The following is a 25,486-nucleotide window of genomic DNA, read 5'->3' on the forward strand; positions in this document are numbered from 1 at the left end:
AAAGAGAAAAACAAATACCGTATGCTAACATGTAAAATATGGAATCTAAAAAAGAAAAAAAAAAGGTTCTGATGAACCTAGGGGCCGGACAGTAATAAAGATGCAGATGTATAGAATGGACTTGAGAACACGGGGCAGGGGAAGGGTAAGCTGGGACCAAGTGAGAGAGTGGCATGGACATATATACGCTACCAAATGTAAAATAGATAGCTAGTAGGAAGCAGCCACATAGCAAAGGGAGATCAGCTCGGTGCTTTGTTTCCACCTAGAGGGGTGGGATGCGGAGGGTGGGAAGGAAATGCAAGAGGGAGGAGATAAGGGGATATATGTATACATATAGCTGATTCACTTTGTCATACAGCAGAAACTAACACAACATTGTAAAGCAATTATACTCCAATAAAGATGTTTATTAAAAAGAAAAGCCAGGGTCATATAAAGTACCATGGGGGAAAAAGAAAAGAAATAAGATCATAAAACTTTCCTTGTTTTTAATTTAAATGTAGAGTTTTTTCTTCCCCTCTCATAAAGATGTGTTTCTATTGTGCGGCTACCATGTAGCCAAAGCTTGGAGACTTCCCGACACCCTGCATTTACCGTGTGTGTGTGTGTTCAAGGTTCATTCAGGTGGCTTAATATGAAACCAAAATGCCTAGTCCTACATTCAACTTCAGAAGTGCTGATTTTAATTTTGTGGTGCAGAAATAAGGCCAAATAAATAGGCAAAAAGTAGACCTAAAAATGGCTTTAACTTACTAATCCACTACATCTTTGACAGCAATTTTAGATAAAAATGGTCCAGAGGACAAAGTGCTTAATTAATGATGAGAAAATGATTCCTTCAAGTCCCATAATAAAGAGTTCTCCCTGCGGTAATGATTTGCCCAGAGTTTTATTCATGCAAAAGTGACGGCTACTTCTTCCTTCTGTCCCCTTCATTCCAGTATTGTTCAGTCTGCATTTCTGTGAGTCGGGAAATTGTGCGCTGAAATGCAAAGATTTCCTCTTCTCCAGTAAACATGGCGAGTCCTTCTGCTGAGTCCTGGTTACCAAAAAACAAAACAAAACAACCACCTAGCACCAATTAAAACCCCCACAACTAAAAATTTAAAGAACTAAGTACAGGCTTTAAAAAATACTTCTTGGGTTTATATTACAAAATATTCTATAAATTTTTTTCATATACAGTTTCTTAAATTAGACTGGAAAATCAGCTAATTTAAACGAATAATCAATAAACAGAGCAAATTACCAGGGAGAAAACATTAGATGAATAATTAAAGCTGAAACAACACCCCAAAATCCAAATAAGAAAATTTTTGCTCAGATGAAAGTTCTCTACATAATCTAACGGAAGGACATTCCAGACAGAAAGGAATTTTTTCTCAAAAAGTGCACACCAGAAATAAGTAAGAGAAAAACCAAGAAGTTCTGGTATGTCAGGACGAAGCTAAGACCCTCTCCTGAAGCTCCACAGACAGGGCCACATTCCTGACAGGAGGCCTGAAGATGAACCTCTGAAGAACCTTTTCCAAACTGGGTGACTGAGAGGTCTCCTGTGGGCCTGGAGATCGTGCCTGGGAGCTTCCTTTGGGAAGGCCAGAGCTGCTTTTGGTCTTGAGCTGCTGGGACACTTGATCCTCCCATTACAGCGGCTGAGTTGGGGAGCCCCTTGTGAGGCCAGTAAACATCCTGGGACTGGTGATTCTAACATCAGCCTGTGGCTAGAAGTGAACGCTGAACTTTTGTCTCTTTCCTTAGGGGTTTGCTATTAAACTCTTTCAGAGAAAAGTTCTGGACTCCTAAGTCCAAGTTACTGACCTACCGTAAAACTGCATCACCCTACGGTCACGTGCCCTGATTTCTTCATGATTATTAGCCCCAAGTGCTTAGCTTACTTTGCCCTGTATCTGAACCCTGATCAGAAGAAAAATTGTAAAGCCAATGATTTAAAGGACTTTAGGAACTGAGATCATGTAGCCCCTTAAGTGTATTCTTCCAAATTGCTGAAGACTTTATTTGGATGTATCACTCTTAGAGAAATGGGATCATAAGCAGCCATTTATTTCTACATGTAGATTTAAATAATCATATTTTGAAAGTTTACTTTTTAAAGAATCATTGGCCTCATTTTCCCAGACTCCTGAGAATGCATAATTTCTACTCAGGTCAATAAGGAACTGTCTCCTCATTCCAAATAGCCTTTCACCACTGGGGTTGAAAGAATGGGGCTGGCCTCATTCTGGGGGTGAATGTTTATAGTTTAAAATTTTTGACTAATATTTCAATTGCCTACAGTTGAGAAATATACCCTGTAACATTCATACAGAAGAAGGAAATGCAAAGTCACTTATGCTTGGCTTGGGGTGAAGCACCAGACCCCAAGCTCCAGGAGAACTAGGCCAGCATAGGCTGGTTCCCAACAGAGTGTCCCCAGAGCCTGGCACCCACAGGTGTTCCACAAATGCCTACAGAATGGGGGTTAGGAGATGAAGCATGGATTTCTTTTAAAGCAAGGGCCTTGCCAGGCACTTCATAGTCCTGGAACAGCCAGTTCACATGGTTGGATACTGTATCATGCACTCTACAAATCCAGCAGACATGAAGAGGATATCCAGAAAAGGCAGCATGATGTAGCAGAATGCAGAATGAGCCCAGAACCAAAGACGGTGCCTGGATCCAGCTCTGGCCTGCCATTAGTCAGTGGTATAACTGCAGGCCCATTAGTCCACCTCCCTGGACTTTGTTTTTATCATATGCAAAAATGATCACGAAGGTTCCTTCCACTCTAAAGCTGTAATTCTCTACATTTAGTGATGCTGAGGATACGTCTGCTATACTGGCTTTAGAAGAGAGCAGCAAATCAGTGGTTAAATACATACTGCATTCCTTCTTCAAAATGTAGCCATGCATCAAACCAAAAACAATTAAGCTGTTTTATAATAAAAAGAGATTATGTTAATATCGCCTACCTGGCTCAGCCCCAAATCATCCATCAGTATTCTGCTTTGCTCCAACTCACTGTCATGATGTTCATACAAAAATAAGCTTGATATGGGAGTTGATGCAGAGCAAATTATGCGCACCTGAAACAGAGGAAAACGAGTACATGGTGTTACTCCTTACCTTTCACAAGTTGAAGGTAAAAACAAATTTCTCATAAAAATCTGTCTGTCATAACAGGGAGCTTGGATTTTTGCTTTTAAAATGTTCATATTTGTTCTAATAGTTTGAATCTCTTTAAAGTGATATATAATTTTAAATGGTTCTAAATATATGCAGCAAAACTGGTACTTGGTGAAAATACACTCTTATGAGTTTATAGAATGTGTATTTACAAAAGAACAATGCCTTGAACTCCTCTCTTTCAATCTAAGTAACAGTCTTAACTTTATTTCTACTTCTACACATTTTCTCCAAGTACTATGTTTATTTTGGAAAAATAAATATTTTAAAGCTTCAATCTATGACATTTTTTTCCTATTTCATTAATCTGTTTTTCTAATTAGAGATTTTAGCTAATTATCCTGAAGTTATCCTAAATTATCCTAAAGCTACTAAAAATTTCATTAATCTCCATGCTTAAACATCTACAAAAAAAGCATCAGCAAAATGTGGTTGTCAAAGTTTCAAAACTGGCAGGACCCATTTACACTGTATCTTCTTCATGAATAAAAATCTTGCATAAATAAATGAATACAGCATTTCTTTTTTAAAAAAATAATTATATGGAAATCTCTTTAAAAACTTTTTTTTTGGCTGTGTTAGGCCTTCCTTGCTGTGCGCGGGCTTTCTCTAGTTGCGGCGAGTGGGGGCTACTCTTCGTTGTGGTGCGCGGACTTCTCATTGTGGTGGCTTCTCGTTATGGCACACGGGCTTAGTTGCTCTGAGGCATGTGGGATCTTCCTGGACCAGGGCTTGGACCCGTGTCCCCTGCAATGGCAGGCGGATTCTTAACCACTGCACCACCAGGGAAGCCTCAGCATTTCTTTAAGGTGGATTTCAATATTTGGAAAACTTTTTTCCTATTTCTGGAATAGCTCTGAAATGTAAATAGACAAACCACATAACCCATATTCAGATAGCCTAGGATCACAGATGTTTCCAAATGTATTTTTGAAACAAAATACTTTTTAAAAAAGCCTTTTGACCATGTCCATATTTTTTCTTATAGTTTGAGTCTCTTTAAAGTGATATTTTTTAACTTTTTAAAAATATTTTTTGCAGTACGCAGGCCTCTCACTGTTGTGGCCTCTCCCGTTGTGGAGCACAGGGTCCGGACGTGCAGGCTCAGCGGCCATGGCTCAAGAGCCTAGCCGCTCCGCGGCATGTGGGATCTTCCTGGACCGGGGCACGAACCTGTGTCCCCTGCATCGGCAGGTGGACTCTCAACCACTGCGCCACCAGGGAAGGCCTAAAGTGATACTTTTAAACTGCATAGTACTTTACAAATATTTCCACACAGCTTATACCACCCTCTGAAGTAGGGAACAAAGCTTTTATTGGGCAACCTGGGGCCTGGAGAGGTCTCAACTTGTGACACCAGCCCAGATCTTCCAGTTCTAAGTTCAGTGGTTTTTCCATTACAACTGAGGTTGACATTTTTACCTGTTTGGAGCCCATCTCTGTGTGCATCAAAGATGCTCCCCAGATGCACCGTTACCACTTTGCTGAGTAGGTGACTGCTAAGTTCAGTGCATTGCTACTCTACTTATACCCTGAGTTTCCAAAACCTACATTTATTTCAGCATCCTGCCAGACATCCTTCAAAAAGACTACGCTTGACATTAATATTTCTTGATTACATAGTGTTTGAGTGTACATATGTGATCATATATCAGAAACAGCTTTTTTATCTTTATAAATTTTATTTCCACTGGTTTATATATAAAACATACTCTTCTTGATGTTTAAGGAGACCTGAATTTGCTTTCAGGATTCACAGCCATCCTTTTAAAATCATTATTTAAGTAAATATGCTGATACTTCAAAATAATGTATTGATGCTTGGGACTAGTCTTTCTATATCCAAATAGCCTTCTACCTCCTCTTATAAATTATTTAAATCACAAATGACACTTTTTTCATTACTCAGATGGGAATGCCCTTATTTCACAGATACCTCTAGAATACATTCTAGAAAAATATCTGTTTAATGCTCCCAATTTCTGAAATAAGATAATTTCGACTATGCTTTAAAAAAGTATAAACTCCAAATGCGTGATTTGGTTAAAGCAAATGTTAGGAGAGTAGTTCTGATATTTCATCATATTGCCAGATAAATCTTTTTGTCTAACGAAGAAGTGAAACAGTGGGGGGAGGTAGGATCAGGGGATGGGACAAAGGGGTGGGGACCATAAGCTTTCTTTAAGGTATTCCTAGCCGAAAGATAAAAAAAAATAAGAGTTTATCAATCCTCCAGTCTAAGAACCACCTACCAATGCCCCTCTCCCACTTTCTTCTTGAAGCACTGCCCTCTAAAAACAGAGTGCCACCTCCAGGAGATTTATTCTGGACTCCACGCGATTATTTCAGAGCAGAGTCTCTGGATGAGTGACCCAGAAGGAGACAAGTGACAGGACTTGACCCCTAAGCTCTGGTGTTCTCAGCTTCCTGCCTCTGCTGACTCCCTGCTCGCACACCCCCTGGAAGAATGCAGCAGATTTTGATCATGCTCACTAAGGCAGGCTGCCCTCGGTGTTGCACCAGAGCCACGCTGGCTGCCCTTCACGCTCAGGCCCATCACAGGGCCTTTGCTGCAAACTCGCCGCCCTGGTGAGGGCTTTTCACCCTGCACTTTGAACTTGGCCATCACATCTCAGAGTTTGTGAGCAGCACTTGAGGAGCTGGTGAACGAGCAGGCTCCAGGCCCCACCCTTGGTCCTCATTTGCTGGTGGGGGTGTTGTGGGCTCTGGAATCTGGATCTTAAGTAGCTCAGATGATTCTGGTGCAGCTGGTCCTCAGCAGGACTTTCCATGCCCAGCCCCATGTCCCACACAAAGATCAGTTTACTCTCCCCCTGTACTCTCATAGCACCAACTCCCCTCTCCTTCCAAGAGAACATCCCAGTGAGAACTCTACACTCAGCTCTGTGTTTCATTAGTGTTTCTTCAGCACTAGACTATCAGCTCCATGAAGGCAGGCACCATGTCTGGCTTTGCTTGTCACTGAATTAGCACTTTGCTTGGCATGATAAATGTTGTTGAATGAATGAATAAAGGAAACATTAAACATCTCACCTCTCCCTCCCAGCAGATTCTGGTACTTTCTCCTCCCCTCAAAGTCCCTTCAATTTTAGAATCACTGCTCTATCTCTTTCTGTGCAAGGAATAAGGAGGAAAAACTGTATCTAACAGTGAAACAATATTTTACTCTAATTTGAAGTGGTACTTATACTTTACTGTAAATATATATTTATAGGTATATACTATTAATCGTGGCTCACCTTCATGGAAAGCTTACTGTACGCCACACGATGTTCTAAGTACTTTACATGCTCATGTACCTCACAACAATCTTATGAGGTAAATACCATTATTGCCTTCTTTTGCTAAAGAAGGCAATTCAAGTTCAAGAGGTTAAGCTGGTCTTCAAGGTATTCAGCCTGGTCCCAGGGCCCACTCCTTAACCACTAGGCAATACTGCCTCTGATGAAGGGACAAAGGCTCTGCAATTCATGCTAAAACACCTGGATTTGTTTTTTTTTTTTAGAGAGATGACAGGTACTGGGATTTCTGGGTCAGAGGGAGAGAAAACTCTAATACTGAGGAGGGTGCTTTAGTCATTCATTCATTCATTTTGTTCATTCCTTATTTTATCAGTCCAATAATTTATTCATGCAACAAGTATTTATTGAGCACTCAATCTACATAAGGCATTGTGCTGCGCATCCTCATAGACAGAGCATATGATATGTCTGGTTGAGTGAAGGATTTGGTAATATAGCAGACTGTCTTATGATGGGATTTTTAATATAGTACTATTACTATTACTATTACTGCTACTACCAACAGTACTTATACAGCATTCAGCTTGTGCCAAGTGTTGTTTTAAATGGTTTACCTGTATTAGTTTATTTTGTCCTCACAACAGTTCTCTGAAGTAAATACTATTATTATCTCCAATTTGCAGATGAAGAAACAGGTACAGAGAAGTGAAGTAAGTGGTAGACCAGGATTCCAGCCCAGATAATTTCGCTCCACAGTCCAAAATGTTTAGTTTTGAGAAAATGTGCCACATCCTTACCTTGAAATCATAAAAGTTATCAATGAGAGTTATGAATCTCCGAGCTTGGGTCCTCTTTGCCAGGGTAAATTGTGGAATGTTTCGTAAAAATACTGTATCAAAATTCTTTGACAGTTCCAAATAGTCACTGGCTCCAAGTGGCTACAGTTAAAATGAAATAAAGAATAGAAAATTGAAATAAGCCAATTCTGGTTGAAAACATCTCTTTTTCTTGTCATGGTGTGATCTAGGTGGTAGCTTTGGGGTAACTTGACCAAACAGGGCAGTGTTTTCAGAGTAGGCTGAGGACAGAATTCACTATACTGTAACAGTGCTGTAAACAAGTAAGAGAGAAGGCAAGACCTTGGTGGGAAGTTAGAGAATAACTCTGGCCGCCTCTGCTGGTTATCTTGTAGGCCCCCATCCTAAACCCAGTCTTTACTCTTTTTATTTATACGACATGACTTTAAACACATCCTAACAAATCCTTCCTACGACTCAACTGCAAACTGTCACTACTGGTAAATAGAGCTGTCTTATCATGGCAGCTGAATATTTTGTCACCATTTTGAAATAAAGACTATGCTGCAGCATGAAAAGCATCAGAAAATATTTTTTGTTTAATTTGAGGTACAATTACTCAAGTACAATGTAGTAAACACTGCTAACCTCTGTAAGGAATACCAGAGGGTTTTCATGACCAGAAGTAGACCAAGACCTCAAGCATAACGTGGTGCAGCTGCTACCTCTACACACGAGGAGGATGCAGCACTCAGGGTCCACAAAACCATTCACAAAGGTGCCACCTACAGATGTAAAGTGTTTGCTCCTGAAACAGGAAGTTAACTCACGACAGTTATGAAAACGACTTGCGAACACTCTTTGGGGTTAGGAACACTCCCAGGAGAGGCACTTCTTATTTTAAGTTGTGTGTGGATGACTGTGACCTGTGAGCAGGAACCATGAGCAGGGTCAGGAGAGTGTTTCTGGCCCTGCGAGAGTGTGGAGGAGACTAGCATGCCAGGAGCTGCTCTCAGGTGCCTCTGGAAGCTCTTGGATCCCAACAACTGATCCCTGGGACACAGATGGCTAAGCCTCCTCAATTTCTGGCAGAATTCATTAATACCTGTTCAAAAATGTCTCCCTCACTAGGGTGGTAATTTGCATTAAAACTCCTGCTTTCAGAAATGTAGACAGGGCTACGTTCCTGGGAGAATCAGGGAATTGCAAGGTAGGGGAGGGTCATTCTCACCTTAGAGTCCATCCATTTAAGGCCACCACTATCCTAATGACCAGCTAAAATCAGTTATATTCAGAAAACTTCTAGTGGAGGTGTGGGGAGGTAAAAGTGAATCAGAGTGAAGCTCTGGGGAGGTGGCCCCTCAAGAACAGCAGTTCTAAGAAGGATGCAGTAACTACGAGCCGAGGGCGAAGGGGCGCACCACCAGAGAGAGCACAAAGAATGACATGATGCCTTTGAAATCTGCTTAGAGAGGCCCCTTCCCCCATCTCCTCTCACCAACCAAGTAACAAATGGGGCCAGAAAAGAGATGACCTTGCCTTTTCCATTTCCCTTCCCTAGCTGGACAGCCTCTACCTCCAGACCCAGTGCCTGACCTTAGCTGAGACTCCCTGCTCACCTCAGCCATAGGGGCTCGAATGTGCGTGTGGTTTATTTTGGTCTAACCTTGACTCTGTTATGAGGAAACACTGCTATCAAGCTTGATGTGGACCAGAAGGGTGTGTTAACAGAGCAGCTCAGAACAAGGGCTCTAGACAGCCTGGGTTTGAATCCTCAGTCTGTAACTTATGAATGGTGTGTCTTCGGCAAGTAACCTAATCTTTCTGTTCCTTAGTTTTCCCATCTGTAAAATGAGAATTGTTTCCTATCTCACAGCGTTGTGAGGATTAAACAAAATAATGCATGCAAAGCATTTTACACAGTGCCTGGAACATACATTACCACTCAACCCACTTTAGCTGCTTTTTATTTTTATCATTTCGAGCTCAAATGATTAGGCTCAGTACCAATGAGTTGAAGGTGTGAAGAAGTGTCATTCTCAATAGGACCAGGTAGCGTTGCTCTACCCCCTGACTACATCCTAAACCTTAAAAATCAGCCTTTGTGCATTTGCCTGTCCTCAGAGTCACAGCAGGGACCAGATGAATGAGATTGTGGAATCCCATGTAATGAAAACAATTCCTGAAAGGGGGAGGGGGAAGGTAATATACAGTGTCTTCCTGTAAAAAGGAGAACTCATACAATAAGACACTCATGGTCTGAGGGTGACCCATACTACTTTTCTGAGATCAGTTAGAATTTAGTGTCTCATCTTTTGTAAATCAGAAATTATATGTAAAAAAATATGTAAAACCTCATCTTAGGTGTATAGTTATGTATAATTAAGCTCACTTTTTATGCATGGATATGATTTCTATCAGTATAACTACATGCCCAAGGAAAATCATTATCAGAAGTGCACTGAAGTGCCTAGGGCAGCTGAAAATCAGAATTCTGCCCACTCAGCTATTTTTACAAATTATATACCTTTGTCAGTAGGCTCTGTATTTGCCATTAGACTGGCAAATATCCCTTTCCTTCATATCCCTCATACAATTATGTGCTCATTCATGTAAAGAAAACTAAGCTTAATATAGTTATCTATCTCCTTTAAGAACAACAGTCATTGGGGGAAGTTGTTTAATGGGTGCAAAATTTCAGTTTGGGATGATGAGAAAGTTCTAGAGATGGAGAGTTGTGATGGTTGCACAGCATGTGAGTATAATTAATGCCACTGACATGTACACTTTAAAAATGATTAAAGTGGTAAGTTTTATGTTATATATTATTTTACCACAATAAAAAATAGTCATTAAATAAAGGAGAGTTTATTAATTGCCAAAGAAATCCCAATTTAGGCTATGAAGAGAGTAATATCACCTTTTTCTTTAAAAATATGAAAAAGAATGAAATGTATTAATCAAAGAAGGAAGTCTTTTCCCCAAAGAAATCAGCTCCAAAAAGATTAATTTAAAACATAAAGTTTTAAAATATATATATTTAAAGAGTCTGTTTTCTTATCCTGGCTTCGATGTTGAAGTGTCTAAGAAGTGACACTCGCCAAACTTCCCCAGGACTGAATCTGGGGAGAGATGGGGGTTTCTTATTAGTTAGAAATACTATTTTTCATTAATTAAATAAGTTAAATAGTTGTGAGAGAAAATAACATAAGGACTTTGGAATTATGGTCTGTCACGTCTAGTATGTGACCTTGAGCAAATCTTTCTGAACTTCCATTTCCTCATCTGTAAAAGAGGGATCATAACCTGTCTCATAGGTTTGTCCCAAGGATTTGATGCATTGATTGCACGTAAAATCTTACAACAGTGGTGGTTACACAGTAAGTGATAACTAAATGTTAGTTCTTAACTTACAGAGTTCATGTGAGAAGTAACTAAAATGAATTATGCATAGTATGCTGTTTGGCATACAACACTTAATAAATAATAGCTATTCTTTTATTAACTATTAAATAACCTTTTCCTCAGCTCACAAAGCCAGGCAAGTGAACAGTTCAACAGTCCAGTCTGACTCTGCCTTTGCACTCAGGAGGTAAGAGCCACTCCCTCTGGTCCTTCCTGTCTGTGGTCCACCAAAATATCTGCCCTCCTGACACCTCAGCCCTCCATGAAGTCATATGTAGATGACAAAAATAGCATATGTCTCAGGCCCTCTCCTTCCCACATGTCTTGTGGTAATAACACGAGCACCTGTGTGTGGTAAAGCCCCAGGCCCACATAATGAACAGCCCCTAACCCAGTACATGTCACATAGTAAGTGCTTAATATTTATTGAATGCATTAGTGAGTGTATGAATAAAACATAACATAGCCTGGGCAGCAGGCCTACTCCTTCCTTTATACCCATTTGTCACCAAATTAATTGAAACACCTACCAAAAAAATTTCACTTTTTCTTAGTTGGCCCAAATTCCTTACTCCCCAGGTAAGCCTTTGTTGTATATCCTAGAAAACACATGTAGGAACATTCTAGAAAAGATATAGACCATAATGTTAACAATGGTTATCTTTGGATAGTGGAATGAAAGATTAACTTTTGTTTCTTTGTTATACTTTTTGGACTTTTTTTCCCCAGTGAACTTGTGTTACTTTTGAATAGCAAAAACAATAATGCTTTTTTTGGAGATCATTTTTATAGCGAGCATCTTATCATTTATGCCTCACCTGTGTGAGATCATAGTATCAGTTTTGTCATGGACATTTCTCTTTTTGTCCCTAAGCTTTCTTAATCTATAGAAGTAGGATTTTTTTCAGGGACATTTAAAAAAAGAAATCATAAGCTGAATGCGTGTGTTCTCCTTTAAAGTTTGACAAAGGAAAACAGATTTGATATTTGGGATGAAATCTGACTTTGGTTGTATAGTTACATTCAGCTAATGATTCTTCACACCAGGGAGACAAGGGGGAGGGAGGGGATGGGATGAATGGCAGCATTCCCCAATAGTTCATGTTCAGCCCTCATGGCCGAGCACCAGAGTCCCCAGATCAAAGGCCTGGTAATGTCAAAAGGCAAGTCTTTGCCTTTAACAGTTGTTGTTTTGTGTGTTATCAGTAAAGAGTTCACCCTGTATATTACAAAGAGGTGAGACACATATGGACCTCAGAAATGGTCCTGAGATTAGACAGTGGATGATGTTAATTGTGTATTTTTTCTTTAAAGCAATGAATTGGAATCTAGATTCATCTTTGCAGACCAACTTTCTATAATCAAAAATAACTTGCATATATCTATTGCTACCCTTTGAAGAAAATGAGTGGTGAAAAATAATTTAAAATAAAGATCGACATTTCTATGCTTACCACAATTAAACCTGATGCTTACCACAATTAAAATAATTAAAATTCATTGCAAAATTTGTTTTCTCCAGGAAATTATACTATACACACAATGAGATCTGTACATGAGTTGGAAATAAAAAATTGCTTATATAAAATTAAAAATCAATAGTATACGATATTTACAGCTTGTTGGCCCAGGTGGATATGCTCCCATTGATATCGTGTCTTAATCTGAGCAATTTTTCTCCACGTGAGCTTGATGACCAGCACGCTGTGTTTCTTTTTTCCATAACTGTCAGACAATATCCAGTCCATCTGCACGTGTTTATTACCTCTGCTCCGTTTTCTCTCTCTCTCTCTTCCCCTTCTGCTACTCTAAATGAACCAAGTTAAACTTCATCATCTCCATTTCTTTTATCCTTTCTTTTGTATTTTCTTTTTTTCACTTCTTCATGATTCATTTTGGATAATTTCCTCTGACCTATATTCTACTCCACCATGTTTCTCCCTAGCTGTGTTTTATCTGCTCTTAAACTCATCCATTGAGTTCTTAACTTTGGTTATACACTTTACAGTTCTGGAAATTCTACTGGTTCTTTTTCAAAGTTGATATCTCTCTTTTTATATTTTCTAGATTCCTACACTTAAATTTCCAAGCCTATCTTTCGTTTTAAATCTCTTTGAATATGTAAGCTTAGTTGTTTAAAATATGAACTCATAATTCCAATATATGGTGTTTTAATTTTATTGTCTTGTCTCCTCATATGTTTGGTTAACTTTGTGTACTGTATTTTTTCTTTGAAAAAAAAAACACTTGTAGAAAGAATTTCAAGTTCAAGGCTTGAAAGTATTCTGAACTACTTGGCTCACACAAAGTTTGACTGAAGCCCACAGAGAGCTGGATTGCTTCGGGCTCATTCTTATTCCTAGAGTGCAGTCCTTTAGGGCTCCAACCAAAGTGGAGAGCAGTTTACTAGGTCCCCCACCTTTGGCTGGCCCTAGTCTCTGCCTTTTGTCTCACTACCCAACTAGGCTTCCAAAAGCAAGTTCAGTTCAGCTCAACTTGTTTTTTAACAGAAGACTGCTAGTGCTTACCAATATCTATGTTTTCTTCATTTTCCTGGGCACACAGCTAGATTACATTTAGGTGTGGCCATGTGATCAAATTCAGGCCAGTGGAATGCAACAGAAGGTGATATGCATCACTTCTAGATCTGGCCCATAAATACCACCCACACAGACTCCTCACTTCCTTTACTCATCTCCTGGTTGAAAAGAGAGGGTTCTGAGGACTTAAAGGAGGGTGGAGGCACAACAGGGATGAAGCCTGGATCTATGAGGGACCACATGGAGCAGTTTCCTGGCCAACCTGCACTGGATGGTGATATGAGCAAGAAACACATGTTTATTTGTTAAGCCTCTGAGATTTGGGGCTTGTCTGTTTCCACAGTTAGCCTATCCTAATACTTAATTCATCCAACTTCTTTCATTGTCCTAACTACAAAGTTGGTGCAAATTACTGACAAAGAGTCCACAATTATTGGAAGTGGATGGCTTCCTAACACTTCCTGTATGAACAAGGATTCTTGTTCACATAAGATGGTAACTATCAAAAGTTTCTCTTCAAATTTTCTTCAGATTATCATTAAAATTTTTTAAATCAGGAATTGCATTTAGCCATTTCCAACATCAAATGTGATTCTTAAAAAGCTATATTCATAGAGATAACTTTTCTCATTACAAATTTTGAAAAGATTTTGACAGTTTTGTTCAAATTCAGTGTTTGACATACTTAAAACATCTTTGTAAATTTATTTTTCTTCTCATGATTATATAATATACAGAAATATAATAAATGTTTTCACCAAACCACATATAGATGCTGCCAAATCATATTATATAGCCCAGTGTGCCATGGTATCACCAATGGTATCATTTTTGATATGTGACATCTTGATCACTGTGATGGAGAAGCTGATACTAATGGTTCCACAGGACCACTCACCCCCTCACTTTCAGTAGCATTCAGTATTTAAAGGTGTCTGGGGCATTCAAATGCATTAACTAAAAAATTCTCTATAAGATTATGATAAGTTAAATTCATTTAAAATATTTTTGGAGAAATGAAGAATGTCTACGTGGGGTAGTCTGATTACAATTATGGTTCCAATTATTCTTGCCTCCTTGTCCACACCCTTTGGATTGTGACTTTCCAGCTGTAGCATGAAGACATGGAGTCTATCTGCACAGCTCTTCAATCTCGGCTGGACTTGTAATTTATCACAGCCAATAGAATGAGGCAAAAGTGACAAATTTCCAGTTGTGAGCTTAGGTCTCAAGAGGCTTTGCCTGCTTCTGCTCACTCTGTTGCAGCACCTAGGCTGGCCTGCTAGAAGAGGAAGGGACAGAAGGAGAGCCAATTGCCTAAGCTGAGAAAGTATCTCAGGCCAGCCTACAGCCAGCCAGCCCCCCAGATGAGAGAGCCCAACCAAGATCAGCAAGGCTGAGTGCTGATGCATAAGTGAGCCCAAAATAGATCAAAACAGTTTCCCAGCTGACTTCCCAACTTCCTCGCTGACTAGAGAGTGATAATAAATGCTTATTTTTTTTAAGCCACTGCATTTGGGGTGATTTGCTGAAATACTATACTTGCTACAGAGAGATTTACTAAGAAAAGCCCATGTTTTAGAAGTCATTAGCAAGTCCAGCACATGTAGAAAAAATATGACCTAGATTTTATAGCAAAAGATTGGTTTTACACTAAAAATAGAACTACCATATGACCCAGCAATTGCACTACTGAGCATATACCCTAAGAAAACCATAATTCAAAAAGAGTCATGTATCACAATGTTCATTGCAGCACTATTTACAATAGCCAGGACATGGAAGCAACCTAAGTGTCCATCGACAGATAAATGGATAAAGAAGATGTGGCACATATACAATGGATGTGGCATATATACAATGGAATATTACTCAGCCATAAAAAGAAACGAAACTGCGATATTTGTAGTGAGGTGGATGGACCTAGAGTCTGTCATACAGAGCGAAGTAAGTCAGAAAGAGAAAAACAAATATCATATGCTAACACATATATATGGAATCTAAAACAAATAAAAAATGGTTCTGACAAACCTAGGGGCAGGACAGGAATAAAGATGCAGACGTAGAGAATGGACTTGAGGACATGAAGAGGGAGAAGGGTAAGCTGGGACGAAGTGAGAGAGTAGCATTGACATATACACACTACCAAATGTAAATTAGATAGCTAGTGGGAAGCAGCCGCATAGCACAAGGAGATCAGCTTGGTGCTTTGTGACCACCTAGAGGGGTGGGATAGGGAGGGTGGGAGGGAGATGCAAAAGGGAGGAGATATGGGGATATATGTATATGTATAGCTGATTCACTTTGTTATGAAGCAGAAACTAACACAACATTGTAAAGCAATTATACTCCAATAAAGATGTTAAAAGATTGGTTTTACATAATTAATAAATACATGTAAGCACATATAGTGTCATTTATTTTATGTTCATTTACTTTTGTAATCAATTTTGGAATTTTTATGGTGCAGTATAAAACTTATTTCCAAAAATAAAACATGATTTACTGTACATAAGAACTAGAAGAAAAAAAGCCAGAAAATTATGTGGCATCCTTACTTAGAGTACAAGACAACATGGACCCAACTGAATGAAAACAGAAAGCCATAGAGAGAAAGCAAGTTGACATGAAAAAGGAATTGGGGGAGACAAAGACTGACTGCAATAAAATTAAAATTGTAAGAGCATTCCAATAGAAAAATAATGAATTTGAACAGATAATTCATGGAACAGAAATTATAAAAATTATAAGGGGCTAATAAGCAAACAAAAAATATAATCAAGCTCAGTAGTAACCAAAGTAAGACAAAATAAGAATGATGTATCATTTTTCATATTGCAATTCTGTAAAGAAAAATAAATTACACTACTCAGTGCTGGAAAGCATATAATGAGACATCCATTGCTGCTGGACAAGTAAATCAGTTCAGCTGTTCCAGAAAAAAAATTGTTAGGTTGTATTAAGAGCCCTAAAAGAAGTCATAAACTTGACCCAGTCATTCTCCTTCTAGAAATCAATCTATAGGAAATAATCAGAAATTCAACCAAAGGTTATACACAAGGATTATTTATGACTATGAGAACCCAAAAGCAACTTTAAAGCATAACAAACAGAGGAATGGCTCAATAGGGCACATTAATATAATGCACTAATATGTTGCCAACAAATAATGGTGTTTATGAAAAATATTTCATGATATGGAAACATGCTTATGGTAAAAAGTGAAAAAAGGATAATGAAAATTTATAATTGTATTCAAAACATATATGTAGGACAAAGGCTAAGTAAATATGTAAAAAATACTAACAGTTGCTGTCTCTAAGTGGTCTGAGTGAGAGACTTAGAGGTATTTTTATGATCTACTTTAAGACTTTTCTGATGACTCTTAAAAAATACGGTTTGAACTGTGTGGGTCCACTTACATGCAGAATTTTTTTGGTAGTAAATACTGCAGTGCTACGTGATCCGTGGCTGGTTGAATCCAAGGGTGCGGAACCTCAGATGTAGAGGAACAGAGTATACAGAGGGCCAACTATAAATTATACATCTTCAACTGCGTGTAGGGCCAGCACCCCAATCCTGCATAGTTCAAGGATCAACTGCACTATTTATTCACCTCAGTGTCCCTAGCACCTTGCACAGACCAGGGGACAGAGTCTTGCATAATACAAGATTGGTGAATAAATGAATACAGTCACCAATTCTTCAAAATCAATTATATTTACTGAATGTTTAATAAATACAAGGTATTGTACTAAATCCTACAAGGACTTTGCAAAACACAGAGAAGACACATTTTTCCACTTTTTTGACTTTACTAACATACCACTAAATTGCATGCACATGATACCTATGGCAGCTGCAAATATTTATAGTTACGTTTTGCATTAGTCGATCTGCCTATGTAAATAAACCATAGCATAAGACACTGTTTGAAATCATAATTAGTAGCATAAATTCATACATTGTGTCCTATGAATACCTAAGGCATATGATTATTTTTGAGTACTAAATGGCACCCCAGTTAGTAGCATCCTTAAGTATATTATTTTAGCTCAAAATTCAAGTAGCATTACCAAATGCAGATTCTTCTTATGATAGATAAGGATGACAGTCTCCATCTTTCTACCTGAGCAATTAAAAAGTTTGTCTTTCAAAGCGAGAGAGAGGCATGGACATATATATACTACCAAACATAAGGTAGATAGCTAGTGGGAAGCAGCCGCATAGCACAGGGAGATCAGCTTGGTGCTTTGTGACCGCCTGGAGGGGTGGGATAGGGAGGGTGGGAGTGAGGGAGATGCAAGAGGGAAGAGATATGGGAACATATGTATATAAATAACTGATTCATTTTGTTGTAAAGCAGAAACTAACACACCATTGTAAAGCAATTGTACTCCAATAAAGATGTTAAAAAAAAAAAAAGATGTGGCACATATATACAATGGAATATTACTCAGCCATAAAAAGAAACGAAATTGAGCTATTTGTAATGAGGTGGATAGACCTAGAGTCTGTCATACAGAGTGAAGTAAGTCAGAAAGAGAAAGTCTAGTACCATATGCTGAAACATATATATGGAATTTAAGAAAAAAAAATGTCATGAAGAACCTAGGGGTAAGACAGGAATAAAGACACAGACCTACTACAGAATGGACTTGACGATATGGGGAGGGGGAAGGGTGAGCTGTGGCAAAGCGAGAGAGTGGCATGGACAAATGTACACTACCAAACGTAAAATAGATAGCTAGTGGGAAGAAGCCGCATAGCACAGGGAGAACAACTTGGTGCTTTGTGACCACCTAGAGGGGTGGGTTAGGGAGGGTGGGAGGGAGGGAGACGCAAGAGGGAAGAGATATGGGAACATATGTATATGTATAACTGATTCACTTTGTTATAAAGCAGAAACTAACACACCATTTTAAAGCAATTATACTCCAATAAAGATGTAAAAAAAATACAAAATAAATTTTTTAAAAAAATTAAAGAAAATAAAAGAATAAATAAACAGCATTGCTCTAGTAAAAAAAAAGTTTGTCTTTGATGTGGCTGGTTATCTGAATAATTTTCTAAACAGGAACAATGAAAATCCACTTATTCAATGGTTTATGCATTCTCGACTATTGTTTCAAACTCTTTGTTTCTGTGGAAACCTGATGAAAACTTAAAGAACTTTAAATCTATAATGAGTTTGCTAAGGGCATTTGTTTTCCTTAATTACCAAGAATATACAGCTGCATTATATGTAGCACAGTTTCTCTAACAAACTTTTAGGAATAAAGAGCTTGCCTGCTGTCTTCTTTCTCCTGTATGAGAAACGGCACAGCTGTCTGTTTTGGTTTGACCCTGAGGCCGGGAGTGAGGATTTTCTCAATGCCACACCAATGTGAAAGGCACGAGCATTACCACCAGCCTGCCTTCTGCCCTGCAATGAGCAGTTGATCCACTTCAGTGACACGAATGAGCTGCCAGCTTGAGTTTCTTTTTTCTCTGCCTGGCTAGTGCTTGTTCTGCCACCATTATTTCAGCTCAAGTAGGACGATTATTATTTCAAGCGCTGTCTAGATTATACTGTCCTAAGGGTTACTCTTTATCTGTATAGACTCCTCTTTATAAATTCCTTGTAGTGATGCCCTGATAGCTCCTAATTAAACAAGTATGTGTGGCACCTTGCTTTGTTTACACAGAAATGACAATATCTCAGATCTTAAAGAGAAGTACCTTTTAATAGGAAAAAAAAATGCTTGAATGGAATTCAGATGAATGTGTCCTTTTCAAAACAAACAAAAAAAATAAAAAGAATTGACATTAAAACAACTATGTGGGGCTTCCCTGGTGGCGCAGTGGTTGAGAGTCCGCCTGCCGATGCAGGGGACACGGGTTCGTGCCCCGGTCCGGGAAGGTCCCACGTGCCGTGGAGCGGCTAGGCCTGTGAGCCATGGCCGCTGAGCCTGCGCGTCCGGAGCCTGTGCTCCGCGACAGGAGAGGCCACAACAGTGAGAGGCCCGCGTACCGCAAAACAAAAACAAAAACAAAAAAACAACTATGTGCACCAAAATAATAAAGATAATAATTAGAAAAAGAGCACTGAAATGTGTGCAAATAATTTCCCAAGATTGGTCATATGGCACCTTAATATGAGAAATCTCATTAATATGAAGACCATAACATCCAGCTGGGAAATATCTCGCCATTCCAGAAAATACTATCAACTCTTACACATTCTATTTCAGATGTTCTTTTTGTGCTGAGGAAAAGTCTTACTACTTGATTTATACAGTCACAATGGCAGGAGGCTAGTCCTACCTAGATCTGCCAGATCTTTGCCTAACACTCCATCCCCTCTATGGCCAAATAACAATGGTTAATATAGTATTCTATTGGGGGGTGGGCATCATATTTTTATTTTAAGAGAATCTGTAGAAACAATGACTCAACAATAACAAAAAATCAACGTGGCAAACCAGAGGCAATTGTACCCTTTCCCCACCCTGACGCAACTAGCTCTGCGTATCTAATAGATCTCCAAATCCTGGAGATGTCTAATTCTGGAGATTATGGAACTGAAAACTTTCTCGAAACACAAACTGCATACCAGATCTACTGAGTGCCTACTATGTGAAAAGCACTGTGCCAGGTTCATTTCTAGGAATTCTTCTAGTTCGACTGGGGAGTGGAAAACCCATTCGACTTATAGCCTGCAGCATAGAAAACCAAAATGAAAAATATGGAGATAGGTCAAAAACACAACATTAGAAGAATATGAAGAAGTAGGAAATCATTAGCATCATCATTATTATTAATAAGTACCACTGAGTGTAAGCATCAATACCACTCTAAGGCAATACATTAACGATGAGATGGTAAGAATTACTGGAATGGACTATACTAACCACCTGGGATTGAGTAAGTAGAGACCATAATTTGTTAAGCAATTAGCTGGCATCTGACTGGAACGTCCAATTGTTTAATAGACATCTAAAATTTGAGGAGTGTCAAGAGTTGCCCCTTTAGGAAATGAGATAACTGGGTTTGATTATGCCAACAAAATTAACATCATGAATGAGTTTGTGTAGCTTAGAACCTTCTATTCAGAAAGACCCTAAATACTTCTGGAATTAGAAAGTCCTGCCCAGGTAATTTATTCAGTTTAAGCTTTCAATTTAACTATGCATGATAGTCAGAAAGCAGCCTAGATTCTATACAAAACAGGACTGCTTCTTTGGTTTTTAAGTCTGAGAGAAATGAGCCTTCACAGCCTCCTTCACAGACCTTGGCTAACCATGTCCTAGAATCTACCCTCACCATGGGATTATTCAACCTGGCTAGACTCTCTTGCTAGTTCTCAGGGTATCTAAAGTTTCTGAATTAAGGTAATGAGAGGGTTATGCTTTAGATTTTATAAGAAGCCATGGGGGCGGGGGGAGCAGGGGGACTTCCCTAGCGGTCTAGTGGTAAAGACTCCGTACTTCCAATGCAGGGGGCATGGGTTTGATCCCTGGTCAGGCAGGAAGTTCCTCATGCAGCGCAGAGCAGCCAAAAAAAAAAAAAAAAAAAAAAAAAGCCATGGGGATACTTTGAATTACTAGGTTTTGTTTATAATGACTCCCAAAATTTGTTTCAGCTTTAAGCCAATTCTAACCAGATTCTAGAAAAATGGGAACAACACAAGTGAGCTGAACAAGGCATTATACTGAGCATTTAGCCTAATAAGAGAACCCATATTCTCCATGTCCAGGAACACAGGCAGCAGGACAGTTTTCAAAAACATGCCATATACAATGTGTGTGTGTGTGAATAAGTATTTCACTAGTTAAAGATTTCTTTTTCTTTGCCTGATTTGGGTCTTCATTGCTGCATGCAGGCTTTCTCTAGTTGCAGCGAACAGGGGCTACTCTTCGTTGCGGTGCGTGGGCTCCAGGGGTGCGGGCTTCAGTAGTTGTGGCACGTGGGCTCAGCAGTTGTGGCTCGCAGGCTCTAGAGTGCAGGCTCGGTAGCTGTGGCACACAGGCTTAGTTGCTCCGTGGCATGTGGGATATTCCCAGACCAGGGCTCAAACCCGTGTCCCCTGCATTGGCAGGCAGATTCTTAACCACTGCGCCACCAGGGAAGTCCTAGTTTTTGATTTAAGTTTTTGATTGGAAGGTATTTAGTTTAATGTGGTCCTCTACTGTTAAGTAACCATGTATAATCAATCTTTTAAAATCATAAACAATGAGGAAATTTTATTTTAGCTGCACAAACACCTAGTTCTTTGAAATGATTAACCTAGATATTAGCAATCCAGCAGACATTGAAAAAAATATTGGCAGGGGGAAGAAAAATAGCCCAATAGTTGCTAGAATCATTTCACAAAATCATTTATTAAAATAATGCTATAACAACCCCCTTCTAATTTCCCACTGCAAAAGGGGTTTTCTTGGCTCATTCAAAACAAATGGAAATTTAAACATTATTGTTAAAGCCTCAGACATTATGATATCTGATTGTATAGACTACAGAAGGTAATAAATGTACATGGCCAAGGCTGATACATGTTTCCATCTTTTTAATTTTCTATTTTTCATTTAATGATTTTAATAAGAATGTACATGATAATGATGAAGTAATTAGTAACAATACTACCAAAATCACTGAAATCAGTAACTGATAGAAGATTAGCACTTGATGGTGAACATAATTGAGCCATCGTGAGCATCCCTCAGTAGAGGGCAGTATTTGTTACATCTCATGGGAGGAAAGGCAATGTTATAAATTCGTCTGGCTTTGACATCTATCCGGAAGAAATTTGAAAGATTACCCCCATATGGTGCAACATGAGGTTCTATACCCTTTGCTACTGGTTCGAAACATGTGCATATGAAATGAAAGGTCCATCAATGTTAACTCTTCCCTCTGGATTTCAGCGGCATGAAAAATTACATGTAGGACACTAAAAAGTAACTTTGTAAAGAACTTTAGAATAGCAAAGAAATTATTTTAAATTTGAGAATGATGGTTTCTGAACGTGTTAAAATCTAACAAATGAAGAGATTTTATTGTTTTTGTTTTGCTTTGTGAGCAGTCATTGGGAAGAAACTGAATCCTCTTAGAGGTGGGTATTAGAAAAGCCTAAGCAGAGCTGGAAAAGTAGATATTAAAGAGTTATCCTTCCTCATACTCTTCTGCCTTGTAAATCATGGAAATACTCAGTGAAAAATGCTAAATTCATACTCTAAAGATATTAAACATGAAACAGAGCAAGGTTGTATGCCTCTCTGTACCGCTGCATACACAAAGGGCCAACTCCTTGAAACTTATTAAGACCAATAGAATTCTTCACTCCATTTTCTTGTCAAAGAGACAACTTTGAATTATCTGCTACCCAAATTTTATTAAAAGATACAACATTCGTGAAAGGCTTGAAACTGAGTCTATCCAATCTCTAAACATTTAAAACTATTTCTCTGAATCAAGTCAAATAATAAAAAGAAAAGCTTAGTTGCAAAGTACTTTTTTGACCTCTATAGCCCTAGTTTCATTGAACTGTACTTTGTCATTGTGCCCCCAGCTGATATATAAGAATTTGTACAATACAAACTTGTATTAGCAGCAGGAATGGTGCTGAGTAAATTGTCCACTGGCATCTTTCAGACGTCCCTTTATGAAAGGTACAAGTCCTGCTCCCCGCTCCGCCCCACCCCCACCCCCACCCCCGGCAAAATCTTCACTTCTTCTGAGTAGCTAACTTGCTTCTATCTTCTAACTTACTAAGTATCCTTTCCCCTCTTTGGCTGGAGGGAGGCTATCCTTTCCCCTCTCTGGCTGGAGGGAGGCTAAGTGTTGATTTAATTTTTCAATTTTAAGAACTTTGTAGAAGTTTATGATATGGATTGATATATATTAACTTTTCTTGTCTTTCAACTTTTCTCTATTTTCCCTTTGCTCTAATTTTTTAAAAAGTCTATTTAATTCTATTTGTGTATGTATGTGGGTGTCTTTGTATACATATGGGTACACATACATACAAAATGCTTTTTGGAATCAAGTAAGGTATAAATAAATACACACTAAAATTACCTTTTTCTATTTCTTTTTAAAGCTTATTTTGTTATTTAGTTTCCTTTAGATAGGCGGTAAAACAGAATCAGGGAAGTAACATGTCAGTAAGAACTTCAGATAATAAACAGCAGTGCCTCTTAATTTTGTTAGTTAACAATTATGCACTGAACACCTATCAGTTACACAGTACTAAATGTAGAGAGCAGTATTCTTAGAGAAGGTGGGTTTTCAATGGAGAGGGAATTTGCCCAGTGTAGGAAAGTAGAAATCTATTTCATAAACATGGAATTAAATGGAATTTGGTGAAGACAGAAGAAGTCTGAGAAAAGCAAACCATCACTGGCTTTAGTAAACACTGAAGGGGGAGATTAGAAAATGTATTGCAAGGGCTGCAGCAATCCAGAATGATGTGAATATCTAACAATTCAGATTTGTATTACGACATGATAGGGAAATGCAGAAAGTTCAGGAAAGAAGCTGAGAATATAATAATTTGCTGTTTACACAGTTTTTTTACGTACATTAAAGCTGAAAGCAGTAAGATTAGGTTGCTTGTTATATACTCCTGTTAAGACCTTCTACAAAGTAACATCCAAATCCTAAAATGTTACCAATCTAGTAAATTACTTCCATTTTAAAAAATTCAATAAAATGGTGGGAAATTTTATTGCTCCTACTGTACCTTTGATTCATCTACGGTACTACATTGGCTCTGTTTCCTTCTACTGATTCTCATGATAACACATTTTCCAACCCCACCCCTACCCATCATCTCTCTCTTTTTCTATGTCAGTTCAGGTGACTTCACTGACCCCTTTAGGCTCCAAACTAACACATCTCTGTAAATATCTTCCAGGTCTATATCTTCCATACTAGACTTCCAATTGTTTGTAAGAGCTCTTCTCTTACCTCTGGTATTTCTGTTAAGGGTTCTGCTGTTCCTCTGGTCACCCAAACTGAAAACGTCAGAGCTCTCAGTGACTTGCCTTGAACCCGAGACCCCTCTATATCCAATCCCATAGATTTCTCTCATATCCATCTGTTCTTTCCAATCATGTAAATTTGGCTTATGTCCCTGGTTGAGGGAGCAATTAGGAACTGAAATCCAGTCCATGCTGTTTGCTAAGCCATGCACCCTGATGAGGGGCAGCATCTACCTAGAGGAAGGGGCACACTTTTTTCCACATAAAGGCATGACTTGCTTATTTAGGTCCATGCCCATCTTCACGGGTGGCTTTATCTAATGCACACAAGGCTCCACATGTGGTAGTAGCAGTGCCAATCTTGCCAGATTATCCAATACAGATCTGTTAAAAAATAATGACTAGTTTGTTTTATGCTGATGAAGGTTCTAATCCAAACTCTACTACCTGATATGCAAACCCCTTTACACTGACTTCAACCCTCTATCCTGCCTGAGTACACACCACTCTCCCACACATAATCGAAGTTCCAGCCATGACTCTTAAGTCCTCCACACAGAGAATTCTGGATTGTCAGCTTTTTCCTTTCAGCGCTTTAAAGATGTTGTTGTACTGTTTTCAGGTCTCTATTGCTTCCAATGAGAAGTCAGTCCTTAATGATATCGTTGTTCCTCTAGCTGCTTTGAAATTTTTTTTATCTTTGGTTTTCAACAGTTTGACCATGATGTGCCTAGGAGTGATTTTCTTTGTATCTGCTAGAAGTTTTTTGAGCTTCTAGAATCTGCAAAATTACATCTTTTACTAAATTTCAGCCATTTTCTTTAAAAAATTTTTTCTGTCCCACTTTCTTCCTTTTCCTTCTGGGACTCCAAGACACATGAGTTAAACCTTTTGATAAAGTTTCTTAAGTCATGAGACTTTGTTAATTTTTTTTATTGTTTTTCTGTTTTTCAGATGGCATAATTTCTATTATCTATCTTTAAGTGCACCAACTTTCCAATCATCTGCAATTAGTGTTAAGTATACATAGTGAACTTAAAAATTTTTAAGTCTAGAATTTTTAATTTTTAGTGTTAGAATGTCCATTTGGTTCTTTTTTATAGTTTCAATTCCTCTGCTAAGATTTCCTATTTGTTCATTCAATTCTAGTATATATTTCCTTCATATCCCTGAGTATAGATATAAAAGCTACTTTAAAATCTTTGCCTCTATTTCCAACATCTGTGTCATTTCAGGGTCAGTTTCTGTTAATTACCTTTTCCTCTTTTAAAATGGGTCAGATTTTCCTGTGTCTGCTCACATCTAGGAATTTTGGATTGTATTCTGGATAT

At 38.6% G+C, this 25,486-nt stretch overlaps 1 protein-coding gene across 2 annotated transcripts in view; it reads right to left on the reverse strand.

Annotated features, from left to right (window-relative positions):
* Positions 1–435: 435 nt before the first annotated feature.
* The window catches only part of AFG1L (AFG1 like ATPase), a 194,553-nt gene continuing 169,502 nt past the window's right edge, over positions 436–25,486 (reverse strand). Inside the window, exons 11-13 of one of the 2 annotated variants that reach the window (XM_082856019.1) lie at positions 7,247–7,387; positions 2,973–3,086; positions 436–1,074 (exon numbers count right to left, since the gene is read on the reverse strand). In XM_082856019.1, coding sequence (XP_082712145.1) covers positions 784–1,074; positions 2,973–3,086; positions 7,247–7,387 — 546 coding nt within the window. In that variant the 3' untranslated portion in view covers positions 436–783. The remainder of the gene's footprint in view (positions 1,075–2,972; positions 3,087–7,246; positions 7,388–25,486) is intronic. The other variant, XM_082856020.1, reaches the window with a different exon arrangement.

Source organism: Leucopleurus acutus (genome assembly GCF_964270905.1).
Source record: "Leucopleurus acutus genome assembly, chromosome: 15".
NCBI lineage: Eukaryota > Metazoa > Chordata > Mammalia > Artiodactyla > Delphinidae > Leucopleurus > Leucopleurus acutus.